General features: G+C 52.8%; 1 protein-coding gene across 1 annotated transcript; it reads left to right on the top strand.

The window, feature by feature from the left end:
• The first annotated feature begins 219 nt into the window (after positions 1–219).
• On the top strand, positions 220–22,649 carry LOC111841453 (cell adhesion molecule-related/down-regulated by oncogenes-like). Its single transcript, XM_072701352.1, has 20 exons — positions 220–590; positions 9,389–9,506; positions 9,600–9,878; positions 9,967–10,113; positions 11,431–11,574; positions 11,680–11,970; positions 12,054–12,323; positions 13,153–13,491; positions 14,354–14,631; positions 15,207–15,381; positions 15,689–15,805; positions 16,997–17,203; positions 17,292–17,473; positions 17,940–18,045; positions 18,984–19,106; positions 19,229–19,420; positions 19,924–20,153; positions 20,237–20,313; positions 20,975–21,219; positions 21,551–22,649. The coding sequence occupies exons 2-20, from the start codon at positions 9,437–9,439 to the stop codon at positions 21,664–21,666; spliced, it is 3,588 nt and encodes a 1,195-aa protein (XP_072557453.1). The 5' UTR covers positions 220–590; positions 9,389–9,436; the 3' UTR covers positions 21,667–22,649.
• The last annotated feature ends 3,310 nt before the right edge of the window (positions 22,650–25,959 follow it).

Raw genomic sequence — 25,959 nt, 5'->3', positions numbered from 1 at the left:
GGAGGTACGCTGAATAAGAGGACTTGCTTGTAGTTCAGGCAGCGCTCCCCCTCTCCTCTCCCCCCAGCGAGCTGCCGCCTTCCCGGCTCTGACGATCAGCCTCCCGGCTGGCGCCGTGATTTGCTGAGCAACCCGATCCTGGGCAGCGGGACGTGTATTCTGGAAGGGAGAGAGGGAGGGAAAGGCAGAGGGAAGGAGAGACGGAGAGGGGGAAAGAGAGACGGAGGGGGAGAGAGAAAGTGAGGGGGAGAAGGAGAGACGGAGGGAAAGAGGGAAAGTGTGTGTGACAGAGAGAGAGAGAGAGAGAGAGAGAGAGACGGGGAGGAGGACTGGAGGGGGCGGACTCAGCTCGCATTTGCAGCGGGATATCCCGTTTACCTGCGTGCCTCCGAGCCTGCTCTCCTCCGCTTATTGCCGGCGGACCCCCAGTAGGTGTGGGGCGGCGAGGTGGCGTCTCCGTCCTTTTCAACACGCTTTCCGTGCTCTTCAGATCCGCGTTTCATGGAAGCTCCCGTTCGGATCCGGCAGCGTTATGAGCCGCTGCTCTAATCCGCCCTGCTGGCTGAGACTCGTACCCTCCGGCGATAGAGGTAGGAGCGGCGAGGGGGCGTCCGGCAGCCGGGGAGGGTGTCGGGACCTGGGGCTGCGGACTCGGGGAAACCGCGCAGGGGATTTTATTTATGCGAAAGACCTTATTATTGTGGAACGCTGTACTCATGTTTGGTGCTTTACTGATGCGCGTTTCGCTGTGATCATGAGAGAAAGTTATTAAACCTTTAAACAAGCAATAAAAAACGGAAACTAAAAACTAAAAAAAAAACAAAAACAGAACCTCGTTTTGTTTTGTAGGATGTGATTATGTAGCTGTTTGTGTCATTTCATAACTATCCGTGAGTACTGTAAACGCACGCATTCATCAGTTAATTAAGTCTCATTTAGCTGTGAAATTCCGAAAAAGACGGGAAAATGCTGCCCCACTGTCTGCGGTTAAAACTTTTGTTACAGATTAGATTAGTCAGATCTCGAATCACTCGTTTTCGCGTTAGAATTTATGCGCCAAAAAGCTTCTTTTAAATTCGTTTTGTCCTGGTGAGTTATAAACAATTATCACATGCCTGTAACAGCGCGGCCACCGCGTGTGATGGTGACATGCACGTCTGCAGAGAGTCCAAGATGCGAGCAGTGCTCGTGTCAAACACGGTGACATGCAGATGGTATTTCATACGTGAGATATAGCTGTACATGGCAGTCTGCCTTTGGAGTCTGACACACCTACATTACATTACAGGTTACATACAGAAGACTTGCCTTGTTACAGACAGATTAAGCAGTGATGGTACTTTAAGTCCGATACGGTACAGCTGACCGTCCTGGGTTAGACTGGGTTTATAACGAACTAAAGCAATTTCTCTAATTATATCTACCTCAAACTCCAACATAAAGGTTTTACTTTACTGTCACTCTCCTGTCACATTTTGAAAGAATGCTTCATATTTGCTTTTATAGTAATCTTTATTTTGTGTTTCTTACTTTAATGTACATCAAAACACACATTGTATAGATGTATTTTCTGGATGATTAATTTGCCCTGAGAAGGGTTCAGGCAGATGTAGAGATTAAACATTCAGTCCCCACCGTATTGTACTGGCAGCCTTATATTTGTGGTTAGCGGTGTTAATCCTGTTTAGGTCCAGATGTTAACGGGCAGAAGTCGTGACCATCCCCTTAACAAAGCTGACCGGAAGGTTCCTGGATAAGGGGTCTGAGCAGGCTTGATTTATAATTATAAATCTTCCCATTAGGGAGATTAAAAGCCCAGATAACCTCCCATAAGTCAGCAAATCAGAAAACCGGTAAAATATCAAATAAAATTTTAAAAAACATGCTTCATGTATTAATTAGTCCTTTTATGAAAAGTCTCTCTATTAAGTGTGTTACTTTGGGGCCCTGTAAGCCTGAAAAGTGAGGTGGTGTCTGTCCTTAGCTCTGCCCCCAGGACACCTGCAGGGTTACCGAGGCCCTTATCCAAAACCTAGCAGAGATTCCGCGCCTTGGAGCAGGAGGGCGATGGCATACGCCTTGGTGCGCTCACCAGATTGGCAAAGCGCTTCATGTACTCACACACGGTCTGCATTCAGCTCCCCTACGGTCTCTAATGAACGAGAGCGGTGATCTGTACCCTGGGTAATTCCTGCCCTACGTTAGCGTCTTTGGGAAGCGGCTTGTCTCATCACGGCCTCTCAGAAACGTCTCCACTGGCAGCTGCTCAGTGCCAAACCGTGGTTTGAGGGAATCCCGTGTTTCACAGCCTTAAAAACAGAAGTAAAGATATGGTGACTAGACCGTCTCACCAGGGTTGCTTAAGAAGGATAGCCGTGCTGGACATCTCTTATAGTGGGGACATGTTTTGTTTATCTCGGGGTGGGAAACCCCAGCTTAGGTGGAGAACTTTGGTTGTAGCAGTCAAAGCTGTTGTTTTCTTGTTTTTTTTTTTTTCTTTTTTCATTTATCCATAATGTCAACATGTGTGTGTGATTGCGATGTTTTCAAATGGGCAGGAAAATTCCTAAATAATCTGTCTAAACGCAGGGGGAGGGTGTGTACGTGTGTGTGTGTGTGTGTGTGAGGGGGTGTGGGGGGGGGGGGGGAATAGTCCCTGTAGATTTAATCAATGGCAGCAGATTAATGTTTTGGGAGTCGCTGGGTGCCGGACGGTTAGGGTCCAGTGACTACGGCAGGAGAGGGTGACCCTAGTTAGACTTTTATGGAAATAGTAAATCATTAATGCAACAGCACTTATCATGCTGTCCTGAAGGGGAGACTCACCGTTAAGTGCGTTATAATAATGTTTGGGCGATTAGGCGGCGCGGGCTAATGGTAAACACATGTCGGGCCCCGGGCTTTGCTGCACTGGCCCGTTTGAACGCGGGCCAGTGTGTGAGTATGGCTTTATATAGCACGCATAATGGCCTTTTCATGATTATGACGCACTTTTTTTTTTTTCTCAGAGCGCGTTCAAATCCTCCCCGTTCATCTATAAATGCTGTTGGATGGTGGATCGTTGGGTTTTTTTGGAATAATAGCTGCATTAGTGAGCTGAGTGCTTTCGCAGATTTTTGTGAAACTGGGAGACTGATGGCCCTCACCCCCACCCCCACCAAAGATTGCGATGCCCGGTGTGGCCCCTCACCTGAATGTTACCCACATGCACTTCTTCATGTGTAAAAGCTTGTGTCTGAGAAGCTGGAGGCGTGTCCCCCCCCCCCCCCCCCCCCATCCCCCTCGGATAAGATTCGGGGGGTTTCCTCCCTATGGCCGCAGCCCTAAACAGACACAGCGTGGTTGGCGTGATCTCCACTCGCAGCGGACGGCCCACGAGACCGCTCTCTCATTACTGCAGACCCCTCTGCCATTTGTGGCCGTTGATGGCGTCTGTATGAGAATCTCAGCTGGTAGCTGATTCACATTTAATAGATAATTAAGAGAAGGGGGGGGGGGGAAATGAAAGGTTTGTGAGGTGATGTTTGCAGTCTTTCCCCTCTCGCTAGTGCCCTGTGTGTGTCTGCGTTCCTGTCTCCCCCCCTCGCTGAGGAATCTCTTTTCAGTGCCTCCTGTGTCGGGAGCGAGGGCTGCTGTCCTGTGTCCAAAGTGGATTAATGGCCCAGGAGGAGGTACCAGTGACAGTGGGAACTGGGAATTAGACACCAAAGTTAGGAAGAAAAGATCTACAAATAAATGTAAAAACATGCCCGCAAATGCAGCATAATTAATGGACTGAACTGCACACGCCCGTGTTTGTGCAAGGCAGAAAACAGTCCCCGGCTTCTGGCAGCTGTCTGCAGGACCAAACCCCCCCCCCCCCCCCCCCCCCCCTGCCCAGGTGGTGAGTAAGCCTGCTTCTCCCCCTGGACTTTAGCCGCCGCGATCGTAACTCAACACTTTGGTGCCATAACGGCTCGTGCACGATACCGAAGTCCCCTCGCTTTTTATGGGGATGTTTCGATGAAAAGCCGTAAGCTCGCTGGGGCGGCAGGGTGGCGCTCCTTAAGGCTCTATCACATGGAAAGTGTGCAGAGGGAAGGGAAGTGTCACTGCAGGCCATGTGGAAAACCGCGGAAGTTTCTTTTACAAATAAGCCCCAATTTAGTGAGCTGCCTTTCCCTGTAATCCTGATTTATTACTATCTTCATATCGCATCATCTTTTATTGAGCATCATTCCCTCTCTCTATCCAAGGGCGTAGGTTTGGGTTTGAACAGCATGCACATCTTTCAACCAATACTGTGGGAGCATCGGGCATGTTTAAGGGGCTTTGGGGATGATTTGTCCCTATCAGTGTTAAAACTAAAACTACGTCCTTGTTTCTATCCATATCATTACACGTTTTCCTGAATTTAAATTCAGGTTGCTGGAGATCTGTGGCATTTTAATACCGTCCTGCAGGCCGTCCTTTTTTGGCGTAAAGACTTTGGTTTGAAATGACACAATCTTCAGACCTTGGATTTTTTGTTCACGGCTAATGTTTTGACTTATTTCTACTATTCCCACGGGGCCTGTGTGGTCATTAACTAACTCGATCGTCTGCGAAGCCCAAGTCAAACAGTCCAGTGCTTTGTGACGGGTCGTCACGCCGCCATGATTAAATTTACAGAGGTGTTGCACAACGCGGGACAAGGTCCCGACAGCCGTATAGGTGCGTATTTTTAAAATCCTTTGTCTTTAAGCAGTCGGACTGGTTTCCTGCTGGCCAGTGACCAAAGAGTCACTTTGCCTTGGCGCTGAGTGACAGCGAAGTGTTGGAGTGGCTGGCGTAGGGGTGGGGGCTGCGTCAGATTTCGAGGTTTATGAGACAAGGCTGGAAAGTGCTTCATTCCAGAAGAAGTAGAGAGAGGAGGAGGTGCTGCTTTACTTCCCGCCCCTGAAAGGAAACCGAAGCAGGCCCCTTTTGGAGATGTCCCCTCCGGAGGCGTCCCTAGAAGTCCCCCCCCCTCGCTGCTGGGGCTTTTTGCTGGAGAATCACCTTCCTCTTCATCTCTGGGCCCCCCACCCCCTTCCCCACATTCATCTCTGTCGGTTGGGCGTAAAAATGACCCGAGACTCCGTGCGCTTTTAGATAAGATCAGTGCGTGAAGCATCTTCTGCCGCGTGAGAGCGGCATTCAGATGCCTTGCAGCTGTTGGCCGGTTGGCATTTGCTTTCCCTGAGAACTCGAGATTACTCCGTCTTTTATCACAGCGGGGGGAGTTTTTCAGATAGATTATTACTGGAATCGACTTTTCCTTGCGTGCCTCAAAGTCTTCAGGCTTGGGGTGGAAATGTGTAGCTGATTACTGAGGGGACATGCAATCTCCTGAAGGGTAGAGATGCCTGGATGATGACTAGCCGACTGAACGTCAAACGAGGAGGATAGAGGAGAGGAGGACGCAGGTCTAACCTTTTTCTCTGGGAGTTATTGTTTGGCTGTTCTCCGTCTCTCTATACAGAAGCATAAACTTGCGGTTGGCGGAATGTAAACTTGGGATAGGTGATCAGAAGTCTGACTTGGGCTTACAAGGACACGCGTGTCACAGTTGCTGGGATTCCTGTTGGCATCCTCCTCCATTTGGGGGCGATTCCTCTGGTTGCCACTTTCCGGTCATCTTCGCTAAGGCACAATTCACGTACGCTGATGGAGAAATGGTAGCACGACCCGTGTCTTATAATGATTTCTGTTGGCGGCAGGAAAAGTTTAAAAAGTCCCGTAAAGAGGCGGTGTTTTACTTCTGAAACTCCACTAAAGCGTTTACACCTTTAAAAGTGTGCGTGTCACATATTTATTATTCTGCCCAAACAGAGATGCACTAAAGGCAGTCACGCATTGGCCCTTTTTGGTGCCAGGAGTGCGCGAGGAGAGTGAGGAGAGTGAGGAGAGTGAGGAGACCTGCCATTTAAGAAGTTTCCACGTCAGTCCTCACTTGTAAATAATTTCTTAACCTCTAGGACCCTGAGCTGGATAATGCCTTTGAAAAGATTAAGAAATTAAATGAGAAACACCAGGCCTAAAATTGTTAAAACAAACACGCAGTTTGGAAGCAGTGAAAACAGATGTTCTGCTCTGAAGGGCGGGATGTGGGGGCTGAGGCTTGAATCGCGTTCCAAATATACATCGAAATATCAGGCAGAAGCTCCATCCTCCTGAGTGGAAAGAGACCTGCTTGATTTTGCAGTTTTTCTTCTCTCATTTCTTGGTGCTGGACGGTTTCCTCCATCTTGAACAGAAATAGGTGACTTTCTGTGCCTCGTCGTCACTGTCCTGACCTGATGAAATTTTAACGCAGAGTTGTCACCCCTTGAATGTGTATGTTTTTATTTTTATGCACCCAGACATATTGCGTGTGTGTCTGTGTGTGTGTGTGTGTGTGTCCGTGTCCGTGTCCGTGTGTTATATAAAAGGGTCTAACGAAAAAACAGGAAATGATGAGGGCGAGAGCCTGATTGCCGCTGCTGCCTCTCAGCCTAATCGCTCTATTTAGCCTTGATTGGTCTTTAGCAGTTTGTAGAAAGAAAGAAAAAAAAACCACAAGATTCCAGTTCCTGAGGAAGTCGTGGCCGGCTTTCGTTTGCGCCTTTCCTCTCGTTTTCGGACTCTGCTCGGCGATAGCGATCCTGATGATGGCTGACCCGTCGGCCGCACCCTCAGGGAGATTGTCGATTGCCGGCACCGGCCCCAGTGCTGAGGAATGTATCAGATATGGAACAGGCCACGCCCCCTGCCTTAATGTCACCTTTGTCCCCCTGCTTTGTGATGAGGGAGTAGCGTGGTTCTCCCTCACCGGCCACGGGGGTGTCTCCCGCATTAGTTCCCCGTCAGGAAGCATAGTTTGGTCCTCTGTCGTCGTGTGAGTGGGGGCTGGACTGTGGCACCATCCTCGGGCTGACAGACAGGTGGTCTGTGGGCGGGGCTCTGCACTCTGGTGCTGGCAGGTCGCCCCCCCATCGCCTGCTTCTTTTATCTACTCTGTGCTGAACCTGACCTCCAGATCTAAGAGCATCCCCTCACATTCGGGCCAAAGGCGTGAGCTGCGCACGGCGTGATCCATCATGACGAGCTCTCAAATCTCACCGCTCTCTGGCCTCGGAACAGTCAGATTTTCGCCATAAACTCTCGCCTGGATCCTCCTTCTGGACGCAGATGGAGTGGGGGGGGGGGGGGGGGGGGCAGGTTCGGCGGGGGCTGCATTTTCGGCTGGCTCTGTTTTCGGAGCTTTGTGTTGGGAGTCGAGCCTCGCACCCTGACAGCCAGGAAACCAGCTGGAGGCCCTGCATCCAGTATCCAAGACCCCATTGAATTTTGCTCCTGTAGCTAATCCTGCTCTTCATAACCTTGGGAAACGACCCCCCCAGCCTCCACCCCCCAGCACGCCCAGACTCACCATGCATTCCCAGGAAAACAAGACATTTCAAAAAATCCTCCAATTAAGGAGGTTCTTCTTTAGCACGCTGCCATTCACCCTGTGCTTCTCACCCTCCCATGCTGTCAGTTCAGGCCAAAAAGCCTGGGGCTGGAGTTAGCCCGTGTCCCAGGTGGCGGCCTTGGCGGGGCAGCCGGGGGGCAGGGTGCATACTTGGGCGTGGCCCCGTTTCTGGGTGCTTCCAGGTCATGATGGGATTGCTGTCTCCTGCTCACCTCCTCGATCACCCTGACTGACGGCCTCCCCGTCGCCGGGAGGATCGGACTCGGGTGTCGTTCTGCCCGACGCCGCTGGCTGCGTGTCCCAGACGGATGGCCACTCCCATTCCGCCATTATTCTCTGGCTAAGCCCCGATGCTCCTTGAGTTCCCAGGCAAACCAAAAGCTCCCTTTGAGCCTTCCCTCCCTGTCCCTATTGTGAGGCTCCCGCTCTTTAATTACCCTTTCTTTAATCAGTAGAAATGGCACTCATTAGCCTGCTCCCGGCCGCACGGCCGGCCTCATTCAGCCTGCTTCACCTAATTAGCGCTCCTGTTCTTTCGCCCCTGTGGGAACTCTGTGTCCCGCTGGCTCCGCAAATCAGGAGACCCGGCACCGGGCCGGCCCGGCCCGGCGAGCTGTTGCAGGTCCGTGGGCTTCGGTCCGGAGGCGAGGTTGGGTCTCGCTGGGCCGTCGAAGCAGAACCGTAAGATCAAGCCAGGCTGAGACCCATCGCCCTGCAGGAGCACCTCTCCCTCTGTAGGGACCATGACCCTGTGAGGCTCTGGGGTGGAGGTGGGCGGGTTGGGGTTGCTGTCGCCTGGAGTCACACGTGGCTGTACTCACACCCACTGAGAAACCCTGACCTGGGGCTTCTTTCGGGGGAGGGCTGAAATGGCTCCGGGGGGGTTTAATGGAAACCTAATACAGGAGGAATGGGTTTATCCTTCGAAGAACGCAGGATGTTCCCAGGGAGTGTTCTCCACCTCCACATGGTTGCTGAGTTAAAGCCTCCCCCCTCCCCTCCCCTCCATTTACGGGTATTTGGTTCAGGCCGCGCGCCGCAGGATGTCGGCGCCCTCAGCCACAAGGCCCCGAGCAGAAAAGCAGACAGGAGGTGCAGTTTGAGGTGTGCAGCTCGCTGGCTCAGCCTGCACCGGAGCCCCCCCCCCCCCCATTCCAGCCGCTCGTCACACTCTCAGGGTGTTTTTTTCCCTTTAGTCTTCGGCTGCAGGAACTCCCTCCACCTCTGCTTTTCTGGTCCCCCAGTCACCTCACGCCTCGTTAAAGCGATGAATCGCGCCACAGCTGAGTCCATGTTCCCCCTGCGTGACGCTATGGACGGGGGCCCAAAGAAGCCCTCGGGGCGTCCAGCTGCCCAGGACCCGGCTCGCGTCTGCCGGGCTCGCGTCTGCTGGGCCAGCCACCGATAGGATGTGAGATACACTGACTTCCTGTGCCCGTCTGCGACGGTGCTACAGTGTCTACCAACGGCCAGCAGTGGCAGATAAGGGCCGCGAATGGAGCCCCCCGTCTCTCGTGAGATAAGACGAGGCGTGCTGGCGATTGGCAGAGGGAGGTGCTGCTTGCGGCATCCGTGCCAGGGTGAGGCTGTTTATCAAGCGTGAGGCTGTTTTCTGGGGGGAGGCCGTGTCGACGGGAGCTGTCTCCTGACATGCTAGGACTTGTGCAGGAAATGAGATTTCAGAGGCTCCCTCTTTGACAGGGAGCTTGCAGGGTGATGCGGGGGGGGGGGCTCAGGGGGCTCATGAGGGGCGACGGGCGGGAAACCAAGGGGCTTGGGAGGGGCGACGGGCGGGTATCTGGGGGGCTCGGGAGGGGCGACGGGCGGGTAACCAGGGGGTTCTGGTGACTGGACCAGTAGGATATAGCAGGAATGTTCTGGGATTTTCACATGGCTCTGTGCTGATTGCCTCTTGTGCATGTGGGTGTTTCACAGGTGTGTGGGTAGGGGGTGCCTGCATTGGGCCCTGCTCCCCTTAACGCCATGGACACTCTCTGGACACTCCTGTATGCCGCCCTGTGTCTCAGCCAGGCCCCGCCCTTCAGCTGCACCGGTAAGGAGTGGGGGTTGGGGGGTCAAACGGTCAGCAGCGTAACAGAGTGTGGTGAGTGGTGGGTTCTGAAGCATGGACCCTATCCCCCTGCAGACACATCCCTGTCCTTCCGCTTGGAGCCGCTGTCCGTGGTGCAGAGGCCAGGGGGCCTCGTGCTCCTCCGCTGTGCGGCCCGGCAGCCCACAGCCCTCCTGTCCTGGCTCTTCCAGGGGCGCCCCCTGGATTCCGGGTCAGCAGGGGGTGCCCTTCGCCTCCGGCCCGGCCTGCTCACCCTGCCCTCACTGCAGCACAGCCAGGCGGGCCGGTATCAGTGTGTGGCACGCACAGAAACAGGGACCATCGCCAGCCGGCTCGCCCGTGTCACCGTGGCAGGTAGGTGACTGGTTCCCTGCCCCCACCCCCAAACATCACTGCCCTGTCCCAGCATCACAACTGTATTCCCCCTCCCCCCACCCTTCAGAAATGGCCGACTTCGCTGAGTCACGGCGACGTGCCGTCACAGTGGAGCAGGGGGGAGCCGTGCTCATCGCGTGTCTGATGCCCCCCAGCACCCCCCCCGCACTCCCCCGGCTGCGTGTGCGTGGGGAGTGGCTGGAGCAGTCCACAGGTATGCCCCACCCCCTTGTCCTCCCCCCACCCGGTGAGACTTCTCATGGATACCTACAACACTTAGTACGTTTACATGCACACTACGAAAATCGAATTATAGTGATAGTCCCAGTAAAACCTCACTTTTAAAGTACATTTAAACGTTAGTCCGAGTCATCGTAGTAAATTGAATTTCTTTTAGTCGGACTAAGACAGCCAAATAATACAATTGGGAGTCGATTTACTCCTGCATGCATGCGTTCAATCGGACTCAAACTGGCCTAGGCGCTCTGCCCGTGCTCCACAGTCCCCCCCCCGGGCTTTGACCCTGAAGTAACAGAAAATCCGGAACAGAGAAGAAGCACGGAGCATAGCAGAGGACGCACAGCACATACGAAATGTACAGCGCTGTAAAGCTGTCCAATTCTACTAAACTAAAGGGTGCTTTTCCACCGCACCAGGTGCTGAACTTTTGGTACTTCGAGAAAGTACCGAAAGTACGGCACTTCAAGCTGTTGGTTTTCCACTGGCGTAGAAACTGGTACCGGTGCCCAATGACGTCACGCAAGGGGGGGTATTTTGTACTGAAGTCAAGAATTGGCTGTAGTGTGTTATAGGGCTGGGCGACATGCAATATTAATACCAACATTGCATGTTTTGCACATCCGATTCTTACATCGCTAGTCAGCGAGATTAAGATCAGCCTTTTTCTTACCTGTTATTTATATTATAGCTTAGGGAGTTTAAGTCTCGCAAAAACATTTTTAGTCTGTCATAGGAAAAAAAAAACCTAGCAAGTCTTGCAATTTTAATGATTATTCCTTTTCAAGATTATCTAGTACATGTTTAAAAATCAGTTTAAAGTTTACTTCTGAGACAATCATAATCATTTTCATCCTTGCTGTTTAAATCACTCCTAGACGGGTTTGTGAGTAATTTATGTCGAGCTCCTTTTTTTGTTTCATAAATACCCCGATATTTATTACTACAAATTTACATTGCAATATTTGAAAAAATTCCAATACCGTGCTGTCATAGTATATTATACAAAATACTTTATTTCTTGTTATGCTATTCTGATCTTGCTGTATCTGTTCTTCTGACCAGATTGCAATTAAAGCTTGTGTCGCTTCATTTGTCCGCACAACCATTATTATTAATATGTCTGTGACGTAATGGGTCAACTGGAAAAAGCCCAATACTAACAGGCTGAAAGGAGCCATATGGCCACCTATCACAGTGGAGTGGCGTAGCCGCACTATAAATGTAGCTGGACTTTGCTGTGCATGTAAACGTACTGACTGATGAACTTGTCACCCGATGGAATTTTCTGCAGATGAATATTTAATCCTTCCGTCGGGGAACCTTCAGATTGCGTCGGCCTCCCCCCACCACCAGGGGGTGTACAAGTGCGGGGCCTACAACCCTGTGACTCAGGAGACGAGGCTGGAGACCCACGGCACCAAACTCGCTGTCAGGCGTGAGTGTGAGGGCACGGGTCAGTTGGGGGGGGTGGGTGGGTTATGCCATGATTGGTGGCTGAACTGCCCTGTGTTCTGTGCCCGCCCTCCCTCCCATGCTGTAGAACCCCGGGGGCTCTCCCCTCTGCGGCTCATCCACCCCCTGGTCCCCCAGACGCTCGTGGTCCAGCAGTCTAATGACATCACCCTGGAGTGCATCCTGGAAGGAAGTCAGGCTCCTCAGGTCCGCTGGACCAAAGATGGACAGGAAGTGGCGATGGGGTCTAGCCACAGGATGGTGCTAAACAACCTGCTGCTGATGGGTGTGGGTCCGAGTGACAGCGGGACATACCAGTGCTCTGCCAGCAGCCGCACGGGGGGCATGGTCACGGCAAACTACACCATCGTCGTTCAAGGTGCAAGATGCGAGTCGATCCTGGTCCTCTCCTCCTGTTCCTGTAAGCATCATGTCAGTTACCGGCTCATGTCTCCTCAACAGAACCCGCCTCCGTGACACAAGGCCTGACCGACCAATCAGTGCCTGTTGGGTCTTCAGTCGTCTTCACTTGTGTGACAAAGGGAAACCCCTCTCCCAATATCACATGGCTGTTCAACTCCGCCCCAATCATGCCATCGGCCCGCCTCCAGATCTTTGGCTCCTCCCTCCATGTCTCTAATGCCTCCGGTGAGGACCAGGGGATGTTCCAGTGCCTGGTGGACAACGGGATTGGATCTGCCCAGTCGACTGGCAGACTCTCCATCCTCTCAGGTGAGAATTGGGACAATGTATAGGCTCGCCCTTTGCATGTTTCAGCACAGGGGATGATAGCGGCTATATGCTCTCTGTGCATCAACATAGATAACAGCCGCATGCACCGTTTACATGATGGATCAGAAAGTGTTGTAGTGGTGAAGGACCTGAAGGTTATTGGGTCACGACCGGGAGATGTGCTGCTATACCCTTAGACAGAGGTTTGAATTCCTTCAGTGTAAATCAGTAGTCACGTGGCTGCATACCCTATGCGTACCCCATCCTGTGTCATACTCTGACGCCAGTAATTACATTTCTGGGAAGGTGAGAGTCAGACTATGACATAGGGTATGTGGCTACCAATGGAGTAGATTCTACGCAGAAGAATAAATCAGCCTTAAATCAGCCAATGGAGATGCACCGAGCATTTCACCTGTTTTTTTTCACATCCTTAAATATGTGCAAACCTGATAAGGAAGGTTTTCACATTGACAGTATAAACCTTTGGTCAAACTGAGCTTTTGCTGGCAGGCTGGTGGTTCAGTGAGGCTTGTGGGAGCTGCCGGGGATGAGGTGGAATGTGTGTGGGGGGGGGAATATGACGGAAAGCAGGGCCTCTGTCTGCTAGCACACCCGTTCCCAGAAAGCCTGGAATGCTCTGCCTGTCTGCGGGGTGCTTAATGGTAAAGGGGGGGCAGGTACATTAAACCACACGGGTTCCCCTGCAGTGACCATTCAGTAACCACATCAACACTAACAGTGAAAATGGGGTTTGACTAAGAGGTGCCTCATTTACCAGGTAAAGTGAAACATTTCGGGTTGTGTTTATGTGTCTTATTTTTTTTAGCTCTGAGCTCCAGGCCACAGATTTGGGCGCCCCCTTCAGGAGGGCACTTTCTGGAGGGGGCCCCGGTGTCCCTGTCCTGCAATGCAAGTGGCCAACCTCTGCCTGTCATTCACTGGTACAATGCGGCCGGACCCATCGCCAGCCACCCGTCCCGCCTCCTCCAGCCGGTAGAGGCCACGACCAGGGCCTTTCCTGACGTCTCCCCCTACGTCATTGTGTCTCGGCCGGGCAGCAGTTTACTCTTCATCCAGGCTGTGAGTGTGGCCCAAGCGGGAAAGTACACATGCGAGGCCTCCAACAAGCTGGGCTCCGTAACGGCCGAGGCATCTCTCTTCGTGGGTACGCTGTTGCCTCCGTTACTGCTGCTGCTTTTGTTCCTAATCTTCTTTTCAGTCTTTCTCTCACCTTCGCAAGCGATGGCTGTTTTTTTTTTCTGCTGTAGCTCTGACTCCTCCATGACCCTGCATGAACGTGTGATAAATCACAGCGCAGGCCCTGTGCTCTGTCCAGCCCCGAGCTGGGGGGGGCAGAGGAGTGTGTGCAGATACATCCCTGAATGCAGAGGAGTGTGTGTAGGGGCTGGATTCATCCCAGCATGTTAATGGCCGGTGTTTAGAGTTTGTGTGACCCCCTCTCTCCACCCCCAACCAGCTAACGCTGAGAAAGACCCCCCCTCATCAATCTGCATCCAGTCCCAGTGTGCCGACCCTCCTTCCTCTACATTTGTCCTTGTTGGTTTAAATACCGAGGTTTGAAAATTCAATTACCCCCCCGGCCCCCACCTTCAGACCTGCCCCTTCGGGGCTCTGCCCGTTCAGCTGCCGGAGCCTTCGGACCTAATGGAGTTCCCAGACTGCGGAGAATTCCCGCATGAAGGTTTTACGGCACTCCGCACGGCAGGCCGAGGCTCTGTGTGGCAGTGAGATGTTTTGCCGTTAATTAAATTTCTCCCACGTGAAGCTGACCGCTGTTGCCGAAGAGGACGTCAGGCTGACTCTGAAATCATTACATTCTCTGCGCCTTTATCTGCGTTTTTAAAGGCTGTTTGCTTTCTGAACTGAGGGCTCCTGTAGAAGTAGTTGTTTTTGGAAGCTGGTTGCCCATTTTAATTAGACGCTATGAAAGTAAAATGATACTTCATTCCTTTGCGTACGATCAGACTCTGAACACGCGGCTTAGATTCTAACGTCGACCCTGACAGGGCCTCCGGCCAGCAGCACGGTGGGTCCCACGTCGAGCACGCCGCTTCCCAACAGCCCCGTCCAAAACGACGAAGGGGAGGAGCCACCGGGCCAGGAGGAAGGGCCGTCGTACGAGGTGGACACGCCCGCTGAAAGACCGAGCGACCTGCCCACCCCAGAGGCTCCCATCATCACAAGCCCCCCCCAGACACACAGGCATGATGCGTATGACCTGCAGTGGCGGCCGGGGAGAGCCTGGGGACGCCCCATCCACGCTTACTTCGTCCGCTACCGTAAGGTACGAGCTCTCACGTCCAACCGAAACATCTGTCAGCCATCCGAGCTGCAGATGGAGGGAGCTGGGCTGTTCTGTCACTTCGTCGAGTTCGGGGGCAGAGGCCCTGGATCCCAGTCATACTGCCATCAAACTGGCACGTAACAGCCGTTTGAATTGACAGCCCACATTGAGGGTGTCGGATCACTTTGTCATTTCACACATGGAGCAGTATACAGCCAGAACAGGGAGCAGCTGAGAAACGACAAACACTGAACACTAAATACTGAGGGGAGCATATATAAGGATGAATTGAATAAAAGAATAAAACAATTTAAAGTACTATAAAAAACACTACACAACAATGATGATAACAACAATAACAAATAATACAAGCGAACAGTGCATGTAAATAGACTGCAATGATAGGAACAGTGCCGGGCAAATGTGTATTTATGGAGTAGGTGGGAACTCTGATAGCCTGGGGGGGGGGGGGGTATCAACTGGCTATAGGATCTGAGGGTCACTGTGTGTGTGTGTGTGTGTGTGTGTGTGTGTGTGTGTGTGTGTGTGTGTGTGTGTGTGTGTACGTTACGCAGCTGGACGATCAAACCAACGTGGCAGGCAGCTGGCATACGATCCGTGTTCCTGGCAGCGAGAAGAGCCTGCGGCTCTCGGACCTGGAGCCGTCCAGCCTGTACGAGGTGCTGATGGTGGCACGGAGTGCGGGGGGGGATGGGCAGCCGGCCATGCTCACCTTCCGCACCAGCAGGGGTCAGTACAGCCCAGGGGCACGCCTATCACCGGTTACTGTGAGGGTGGGGGGAGGACACGCCTGTCACCGGTTACTGTGAGGGTGGGGGGAGGACACCCCTGTTGCCGGTTACTGTGGGGGTGGGGGTAGGACACGCTTGTTACCGGTTACTGTGAGGGTGGGGGAAGGACACGCCTGTCACCGGTTACTGTGAGGGTGGGGGTAGGACACGCTTGTTACCGGTTACTGTGAGGGTGGGGGGGAGGACACACAGATTTTGATCATCATCAATGATGAGTATTCACAGTGACCCCCCCCCACCCCCAGAACGGAACGCCCCCTCCAGCAAGAGTCCCTCGAAGGTGCCCTTCCTGGCTGTGCCTGAGAAGTCCCAGGAGCGTGACAGCTCCAGCACACACTTCGGGGTGGTGATGCACGACAGGGGTAAGGCCAGCCAGGTAGCTGTCGGGGGTTGGGGGGGGGCTGAAAAAGGAGCTTCGCCACTTTAGTCCCGAGATCCACTTCGGACTCCAACGCAAGCGTGACAGGAATGTGGCGTGTCTTTGGTGCCGGTGGCTGAACACGGACCTCCTGCTACACCCTGATTTTCTCGCGTTTGAGGTGCGGCGACTGGGCCCACATTACACCCCCATCCCGTCGGCGATGCGGAACAGGAACAGATACAGAACTGGTGCAGCTGAGCCCTCAGCCGGATCGGTTACAGTCGCTCAGTCTCTGTCGATTATGCTGCCGAGTTAAACGATGGGTCACTTTTCTTTTTTCTGCCACTGCGGAGAGCCACTGGTCTGGAGATAAGAACATGCATTGCTTGTGTGTGTGTGTGTTTGTGGGTTAGGTCTATATTACTTTGTTTCTTGACATTGTGGGGACCATTTTTTGGGTCCCCACAAAGATCTCTGAATTCAATCAAAAAACTAAAAATGCCAAAAGTCTTGTACTTTTGGTTACTTATGGTTAAAGTTAGGGCTGGGTAGGGGTTAAGGTCGTTATTGTTGGGATTAGGGTTTTGACCATAGAAGTGAAAGGAGAGTCCCCACAAAGATATAATTACAAATGTGCGCGTGTGTGTGCATGTGTGTGTGTGCGTTCACGCACGTTTGCATGCTCCTTGGGGTCTGCCTGCTTCCCCTGCTGTCTAACTAACCCCAGCTCTCTCCTGTCACTCTCCCCTGCCTCATCTTCTGTGGCTCGCAGCCCATGCGGTAAGTAGGACTCTTTTCCCGTGGCTTGCGGGTGCAGCATATGACGTCTTTGTTTACCCATCTTGCACAGAACTTTGCTCACACGCGATCGTTCACATCCCGGTGAAATGCATCTTCTGTCAGGGTCTCCCGTATTATTCTAGAGTGAGCCCCGTAGATAAAAGCCGCCCCCCCGTGATGGATGGATCACGTCCACTGCAGCAGGTGGGGCTTTCAGTCGTTGCAGCCTAATGGAAGTTTCTGGTTGAGTGCAGTAGTTCTGAGGGCTCTTACTCCATCACAGTCACTCATAAGTCGTTCACTTCAGACATCCTGTTGTGCCAAGTCGTTTAAAAAAATGCCCATCAGTGATGGACTGTCTGGCCCTCTGAGACAGTATCTGAGTCCCCTTTGTTCCTGTTCTCGTCTCCAGTCCCCGAGGCCCCGGATCGGCCCACCATCTCCATGGCGACGGAGAGTTCCGTCTACGTGACGTGGATCCCCAGGGCCAATGGGGGCTCACCCATCACGGCGTTCCGCGTGGAGTACCGACAGCAGAACCGCGGTGCCACTTGGCTGGTGGCGGCTGACAACATCTCCCCGCTCAAGCTGTCGGTGGAGGTTCCAGACCTAGAGCCGGGTGGGCTTTTTAAAATTCTCCCAGCTGCCTTTGCATGAAGGCCTCACCTTGGCCTGTGACGCTAACGTGTCTGTCTCTTCAACCGCAGGCTCCTCTTACCGCTTCCGCGTCATCGCCCTGAATATGTACGGCGAAAGTCCCCACAGCGCCCCCTCCAGGCCATACCAGGTGTCTTCGGCCAGCCCGCCGTTAACTGTGCGCCCGGTGGCTGGCCCCCACATCTCTTCCACGGATGCCATCAGTGACACGCAGATCATGCTACGCTGGACAGTGAGTGTAACGCTAGCACCCGACCCCTAGGGGGCGATGTCAACAGCTGCAGGCTAGGCTTTGGGATTCCTCGTTCGGTTTTTAACAGGTGTCAGTGAGAAGCGTTGTAGCTGTCTGGCTTTCTGCCTGACAAACGAGGAGCCGGCCCGAGTCTACAGCCTTCGGAGACTCGAGTGGCGCTCTTGGAAAATGAGGAGGCCCGTTCTGGGTGGAGGCGGCCTGGCGTGGAAGTATTTTTAGACTAGAGCTCAGAGGGAGCCTGAAAAATAAGGGATTGACTCAGAATCTGTTGTCTGCTTGTCAGGAATCATAACCTTCATTGAGACAGAGAAGCAGCCTTTGGTTGTCAATGTACTGCCAGAATTCAACTTATTTAAATTAAAGCCAGCTAGCTACATTGGGCCAACTCCTCTCAATGTGACACAACCCTCACTCCTAAGTGGTCCTTGCTCCTGTCTCTGCCTAGTACACCCCCTCCAGCAACAACAACACCCCCATCCAGGGCTTCTACATCTACTACCGGCCGACGGACAGCGATAACGACAGCGATTACAAGCGGGAGGTGGTGGAAGGTGAGGCTCCCCCGTGTGGTGTGGCCGGGCCGTGTATCTGCCGGTGGTAATCTGAGCCGGGGCCCTCGCCCGCATGCCGGGGGGGTGGCGGGGGCGGGGCGGTTGCTCGATGTACAGGAAGCCCGGCCCTGGTGTAACGAAGCAGCATAAAATGTCCTTAATAAAAGCCTGGGGGCCAATCCCAGAACGAGCTGGCTGAGGGGGCTCCAGTTTCCGTCAGGAATGCTAACGGTGAAAGCTGATCCTGGGAGAAAAGTCTGGCATAAGGGCTGATGACCACCCCCCCGCCCCCCTCGCCCGGCTCTCCCCCCTCCTGTCCCCGTTCACTGTGCCTCTCTGTGGATGTCACCGTTCTGCAGCTTTCACTGCTCTGTGTACACTGGCTGTCTGCTGTGAGCGACTAAGTGTGTCTTTGCGGTGCGTGAGATTCATGCAGTATTTAGGTGTGTTCGAGTGTGAGTGTGTGTTCGGGTAGTGAGACCGAGTGTGGCGCGTGTGAGGGGAGTGTATTCGTGTGGTGAGAGGGGTCATTTGTGGGGTGAGTTTGTGGAGTGAGGGAGCATGATTCTGGAGAACAGTTCATATCTGCCTAGGGGCAGTGTTTGGAGTACATGTGTGTTTAATCTGTATTTGTGATGTGTACATGTGTGCAGTGTAACTACGGTGTTCACAGTTTACGTGTATGAGAGTGTGAAACGCATGCGTGTGGTGGTATAGCGTGTTAGCGCATTTTTTTCTTTCTCCCTGTGCCCTGGAGCAGGTCCTGAGAAAACATTTAGCTGCCTTAAAAGGAGCCTGTTTGGTCTAGAGCTGTCTGGAGGGGGCGGGGGGGGGGCGGGGGGGAGATGGAGCAGTGGAAGGTGAAAGCGATCATGCTTCTGGGGATGGTGGGGTTTCCAGCCAACACATCAAAGCTGCTACTAATCTTCCCTCCTCAGGCAACAAAGAGTCGCACCTGATTGGCCAGCTTCAGCCTGAGACATCGTATGATATCAAGATGCAGTGCTTCAACGACGGGGGGGAGAGTGAATACAGTAACGTCATGATCTGCGAGACCAAAGGTGGGGCTCTGTCATCTCGTGATGCACGTGGGCAGCAGAGCACCAGCCAGCTACAGCGAGTGCTGTGTTCCAGTCATTGTGACTAGCATGTTCATGACCTCCCTCCCCCACCCCGTCTGCAGCCCGCCAGGCCCCAGGCGCACCCCCCGAACACCCCATCACCCCGTCGGGCCCGTACCTGCCGGCGGCCTCCATGCCAGCAGGGGGCCTGCTCTACCTGATTGTGGGCGGCGTTCTGGCCATCATGGTCTTCATCCTGCTGGTCTTCATCGTCATGTGCCTGTGGAGGAACCGGCAACAGAGAACCGTCCACAGTGAGTGTGTTCAGTATCCCCTGTTTGTTTATACTCAGTCTTAAGTACTCTAGTGTTCAGTGTCCTCTGTTCTGCTTCAGTACTTTTGTGTTCAGTATCCTTTGTTCAGCTTTATACTTATGTGTTTAGTACCCATCGTTCATTCTTAGTACTTGTGTGTTCAGTATCCCCTGTTCATTTATACTCACTGTCTTAAGTGCTTTTGTATTAAGCATAATCTGTTCAGCTTCAGTACTTGTGTGTTCAGAATTACTTGTTTAGCTTCAGTACTTGTGAGCTCAGTATCCTTTGTTCAGATTCAGTACTTGTGTGTTCAGTATCCTCTTGTCATTTGTGCTCTGCTCAGTGTCTTAAATACTTCTGTGCTCAGAATCCTCCAACTTCAGTACTTGTGTGTTCAGTATACTTGTCTCTACAGTAGCCTCCATTTGTACTTAGTGTCTTAAGTACTCTTGTACTTAGTATCGTCTGTTCAGCCTGATGCGGACCCTTTCCCCCCACAGAGTTCGACCCCAACGGGTACCTGTACCAGCCCCCGGAGATGAATGGTCACATGATGGAATACACCACCCTGCCCAACGGGGGCCACTCCAATGGATATGGACATGGTGGCTCTCTGCCGCCCCCTGCCTGCCACCACTTGCACCACAAGCTGCCCAATGGCGTGACTCTGCTGAATGGCTCGCCGGCCCACTACCCTCACGACCACGCCCACTCTCACCAGCCGCCGAGTGTGAGTCCTGCCCCCAAATGACCCGAGTGTCCCGGTGCGGAGAGGGCTGTCACTAACTGTTGACTCTCTCCGGTTGTTTCCAGGGAGGCAGAGTCTACGTGCCGTCGCAGCCGGAGTCTGTGGACTGCACAAGCTGCCAGAACTTCTGTAACAACAACAGGTAAGCGCTGGCTGCGGTCCGGAAGAAGAGGTGGGCTCCACACTGCTTTGAAGCAAAGTGTCGACATGCATCCGGCCCCCTGGCCCCTTCACGCGCTCCTCCGTATCCCAGGGGACACCCGCCCCAGGAACGCCACCCCCATCACCCTTGTTTATGTACTGTAGTGGGTCCAGAACTAACAATTTATACTGACTGCACTGAGCCAGCAACCCTAATGAGACTTGTGTTTATTTACCTCTTGGCATGGGGGGTGGGGGGGTTTGCAGATGTCTGAATACACCAAAGGGATTTTGGGGGGCGGGGGTTAAGGGGGGGGGTGGTGTAACCTGCTGCTGTGCTTTGCTTTTTCTGTTTATGAATGGAAAATTTTTCAGGGCTGTTCTTGTAAAGTTCGTGACAGCAAAGGAGCCATTTGCGCGGAGTTTAGTCAAGCCGGGAATGCCATGGGCAACAGCAGGGGTGGGGTGGGGGGGTTTGAGAGCAGGGGGTGCCCTTCTGTTCTGCCCGACAGAGACCGGGGGTGTTACGTGCTGTTTGTGCGATTGTGCTCATCTTTGTGTGCTGAGTGACACCCGTGCACGTTCCCTACAGTTCATGACTATCGTGCGGTTATTTTTGATAAATGTGCGGAGTGTAACCCTGTATTCCCTCCCCCGCCCAGGTGTTACACCAAAGCCAACGGAGCGTTCCCTGGGGGCACTCACCCCATCGTTCACCGTGCCTCGCCGTGCGCACAGGACGGCCTGGAGCTACTTCCCCTGGCTCACATGTCCCCGCCCACCAACGGCCCCGACAGCCAATGGCATGTCAGGGAGGGCGACCGAGGGAGTGTGGGGGAGCCAGACGAAGCCCAGGCGACTCTACCCTCTTCCCAGAATTCCTGCTGTCAGTCATCAAAGGAGGGAGGTGGGTGGAAAGAGATCCGCGGTTAAATGCTCTTTGATCTGCGGTCTCAGTCGGAGCGCCCCCTGGTGGGTGATTTTTGCTAAATATGCAAACAAAATAAGGTTCAAAATGATGCATGTGTGAGGGGCTGGCAAGTTTCACTGAGGAAAGACTAAAGTGAGCAGAGGTCTTGTTTCTGCTGCAACGTGACCCTCAGTGCTGTTACTTGTTAGAGAATGTTGAGATGTTCCAGTGTAAGACTGGAGTTCTGGTACTTATAGGAGGCATAGCCGTGAGCTGCTTGGGTTCCTGTGTCTGTCAACATGAACGAGCGCTTCTCTCTGGTCGGCAGAGCGGGGCAGTCGCTGCGGGGGGGCGGACGACCCTTTGCGCTGCTGGGAGAGCCGGGATCTGCCCAAGCTGGACCAGAGTGGCTGTGCAGGGCGCCACCTGCAGGCCGCTGAGTGACACAGCGGGAGCCAGGGGACCAAGGAAGGAGAGCTCCCTGGCCGTGCGGGATCAGAGGCAGAGACACAGACTGTGAGCTAAGGACAGGGAGGAGTGGGAGGGGGTACCATACCAGGACCGGAACCCACAGATGGGGGAGGGGATTTTTTTAAAAGAACAAAAACCTTTTAGATGCCCTATTTATTTTTTTGTAGTAGTAAAATATAATTTCATATGAATGTATCTGTTTTAAGAAAAAAGTTTCTTTTATATTATTTATGCTTTTTGATGAAAAATCCTTTTATTTTTTGTTTTTCATTGTGTTTTTCATAAAGTGTGGATTTTAGCCCTCGTGTAAAGTTTTGTAATAATACAAAGATAAACTATGGAAGAGAGAGACTTTCTATTTTTGTTTTATCCCGACGCAAAAAGGACGGTGAAATTTCGGCGCCCACTCGCCGACTCAGCGTGTCACGTTTTCACATCTCGTTCTATATGATGTGATCGTTCCTGTGTAAATGTTTTACTGTGACTGTGGGCGTCGACAATCGGGTCTCGGAGGGATAGCATGGGGCTAACACAAATGACGGCGGACACAGGTGGGATTGGGTCTGATCCCAGGCTGTGAAATCAAAACTGTTACCCGGGTCTATGATTGGCTGCAGGCCGCTGGTCACCTTTTGGGTCAGTGACCATATGACATATAGATTCGCTTGGGTCAAAATGTGACCCCTCGGGCATAATCGTGACTCGAACATGCTCGTTCACTGCAGAACATTCTCCTTCCATCGCTTCTTTTACAGCAGCCGAAAGTCATTTGTGTAACTCGACTGTTTATCTGTTTTTCTTCCTAGTCTGGCTTCAAGGATCTGTGACCACACAATTTGTAAAATTCCATTATGTGACCAAACAGTGAAAACAAGGCAAATTCCACAATGTCATTTCAGTCAAATGGCTTCCTGACTGCAGAAGAATGACTCATCGTAATAAACGTATTGCTGAAATTGTTTGTCCTGGACTGAAACTTGATATGGCTACGGCCGACAAATGTGTTTGTTCTCTGATGGAAACAGTCCAAGGTGAGGAGAGGAAAGATGTGGTCAATGCTGAAACTATTGTAATACGAGGCTGTATCATCGCAACACAATGGACAACCCAAACTCGTAGCTTCTTTAATGGGTTCCAGACGCGTTTGAGAACTTGCGGCTTTTATTTTTGTTTTTTTATGGTAAAAGTCATCAGGATAACTGAAGCACTGAAGATTCATAGCCTGCAAATGTCAAATAAAGCAAAGGAGAAGAGGGTTGTGTAAATGGAAGCAGACAGGCATGAATATGAAGCCACACAGATCGTTTTAATAACGGGAAAGTCCCGTAGCCTCGGCTTTCGCTGACGACCCGTAGGACGTCTGAAACCAGAGCAGGTAACGTTCGAGATTTCATTATCTGCCCCGTTTCTTGGGCTACCCAAGAAATGCTCTCCTCGTGGGCACCACCTTGGGCAGTGTATCTGGACATGTTGGAAGTTAGTCTTGTTCTTCAAGTCAAGTCATCTCTGGTGGATGGTCTGGTCCATGGGGATGTGTTGGATTTCCTCGCCTCATTGAGCCTCTGTCTCATTCAGAACGTCCAGCTGGACAGAGTAGAAGCTCACCTTGGGTCCCTTGTCTGTGTCGTACAGGGCCTGGCAGGTGTAGAGCCCTTGTGCCTTCTGGGGCAGACCCTTGATGGTCAGGGATGAGGTGTTGGGGGTGATACTCAGCTCCCCGAGGTCGTCAGCCAGTGGTTGTACCTTGGGGCCCTGGCCGTAGTTGTAGACCACGGCTCGGTTGCTCTTCGTTCCTGGCCTGGTATAGCCCCAGATGTAGACATCTGGGAGGGTGGAGCCACAACCCAGCACCACCGATCGGCCCACCACGCCTTTGGTCTTGGACCAGAAGTATTTCACCTCCTCTGGCTCAGGGATTTCAAAGCCTAGAGGTGGTTAAGAAATGAGCAGGATCAGCCCGTGAACAGCACACTCTGAGAGAGGCAAAGCCTATTCTGAAGCTCGATCCTAATGGAGGAGGTGGGGCTCCCCCAGCTTTACCGAAACGAGGCCTCTATCACACTTCAGAACGACATGTTCTTCCTCTCACCATGCAGGAGGACAGGAATCAGGCAGACAATCAGCCACAAACGGGTCCTTCTCTCCAGTCCAGTTCCCATGGCCTGTTGAGATGCAGGAAACTCTTAAGGGTTCTGTAAAAAATAAAAAAATAACAAAATTTGGAAGTGACAGTGCAGTTGGAAAGTATCAGAGTGGCGAGCCCCTGCCTCTGGTCCAAAGCGCGTCCTTGGAGCAGCCGCTGCAGAAGGCTGAGGTTCTGAATGTTTTATTGGTGACCTTGGAAACAGGGTATAGAATATCCGTGTAAAATATCACTCTATAATTCATTATTGACTCTGATCCACCAGTACCATGCACACCTTCAACACTCAACGGCACATTCCCGCCTGCCATTCCCCTTTTCATACCAAGGAGGGGCTCAACCAGAAAGCTCATCCCCCCCCCGGTTGGTGGATCCAAATGAAGGCCCTCGTTAGCGAGTTTGTCTGACATTATATTTATGTCCCCTCACAGCAGGAGTGACAGATCCAGCAAACAACTAATCTAAACAACATGGTTTGTGAGTGACGGATCAAGGCGGGGTTGGGATCCAAAAATTTGCCAAGTGATCTCGGGGTAGCAAGAAAACAAAAATTCCTAATAGCATCTGACCACATTTTTTTTGGTTCACGAATGTGTTTGCTTAAGGTATTTGTTTGCTTGTTTACAGGGAGTGGGCTAAATACTTTCTGGGTGCTGTGAATGCTGAAAGGCATGTTTAAAGGCTGCAGCTCCCCGCTTGAGAAATCTCACTATGCTTCATTTGAGAAATCCACTTTATCACACAAAAACTAAACAAAAGATGGGCATTTAGTGAGGCGAAACTAATAAACAACACTACGTTTCAAATACCTAACAGCAGAGAAGCAAAGAAGGTGGGGGTGACCCTTGGACCCCGCTCAGCCTGGGAGCCTCCCTTCGTCCTGCGAACCGACCCACACGGTGCCGGACCCAAAGAGGGGGGGGGAAACGCCTTTTGTAATTAGCTGAAGGCCAGACCGACTCGGCAGCCTAAAGTCCTTCACAGAGAAATACATCCTTTATTGAAACCATCTGATGTTTGGGGGATGGGGGGGGGTCGCTGTTCAGGGGAGTAATCACATCTGCACGGAGGGGGGTGAGAGGTGGTGCCAGGGGGGGTCGGAAAGTTTGAGTGAGGATGTTTTTGATGTTTCTGATGGGTCGGGGCGGAGAGGGAGGTTATCACACTCGTCTCTGTAAGAACTTTCATGTGTGGTGTGGACCTGGAGGTCCAGGCCTGGCCCACCTGGTGCTGGCAGGACATCAGAGCTTCAGGGACCAGATAGCAAAGTCTGCCCCCCCCCCCCCCTGTACCTCAGTGGGAAAAGGTTCCCACCCCCATGACCTAGAAGCGGCGGCAGGGCAGTCCTCCACGTAGACTTCAGTGTGACTGCTTTGGTGTGAGTGTCGGGGGCCTTGCTGCTCTGTGGAGTGTTTCTCAGTGTGGCTCGCTGCACTGCATCATGGGTAAGCATGTGGGTGGAGCTCCCCGTGCTGCCAGACCTCACGCTGGCTGCAGCTGTGGACTCCCAGCTCCCCCCCCCCCCCCCCCCGCACCCTGATCCAGCTTCAGTTGGTGGTTCTGTCGCAGACCACACAGCGAGATTGTAGGGGGTGGGGTGGAGGGCCGGGGGTGGGCGTAGGAGGGGCCAATGGGCCTGCAGAGATATTCTGAAACAGTCCCCCTGGTTATTTCTGCTCTCTCTTACTGCTCATCGCAGACCAAATCTTCAGTACCCCCCCCCCCTCACTCTGTCACACAGCCCCTGTCCCCTCAGCCTGACCTTCCCCCCGAAAGCCGCTCCATGCCCTGGTGGCCACTGACCGCTTCCGAGGAGGGAGAGCCCATCACCCCACAGAGAGTGACGCCATTTGTCCTGGGAAAGGCGGCTTGTATGGGCTGCCAGAGACCAGCAGCGACCAGGAGAGGATTTCCCGGCACTAAACCGAATGTAAACAGAAGCCCTGTGACTCTAAAGCAAAGACACGACGAGGAAGACAAACACAGACGGACTTAGATGCCACCAGAGCGGAGTCTTGTGCCTAGCGGCCTCTGAATAATTAAAGAGGGCCTGTCATGACAGCGTCCTGCTTCGTTGGGTTCCACCCCCACCGCAGACGTGCCACGGCCAAAAAGAGAGAGAG

The sequence above is a fragment of the Paramormyrops kingsleyae genome, chromosome 17, assembly GCF_048594095.1.
Source record: "Paramormyrops kingsleyae isolate MSU_618 chromosome 17, PKINGS_0.4, whole genome shotgun sequence".
Taxonomy (NCBI): Eukaryota; Metazoa; Chordata; class Actinopteri; order Osteoglossiformes; family Mormyridae; genus Paramormyrops; species Paramormyrops kingsleyae.
The sequence above is the reverse complement of the archived record's forward strand: the minus strand, read 5'-3'. Positions and strand labels throughout refer to the sequence as shown.

Coding starts and splice junctions, on each gene's coding strand:
- LOC111841453 (XM_072701352.1), top strand. CDS start 9,437: ATGGACACTCTCTGGACACTCCTGTATGCCGCCCTGTGTCTCAGCCAG. Junction 15,382..15,688: donor CACCTTCCGCACCAGCAGGG/GTCAGTACAGCC, acceptor CCCCACCCCCAG/AACGGAACGCCCCCTCCAGC. Junction 17,474..17,939: donor AGATCATGCTACGCTGGACA/GTGAGTGTAACG, acceptor GTCTCTGCCTAG/TACACCCCCTCCAGCAACAA.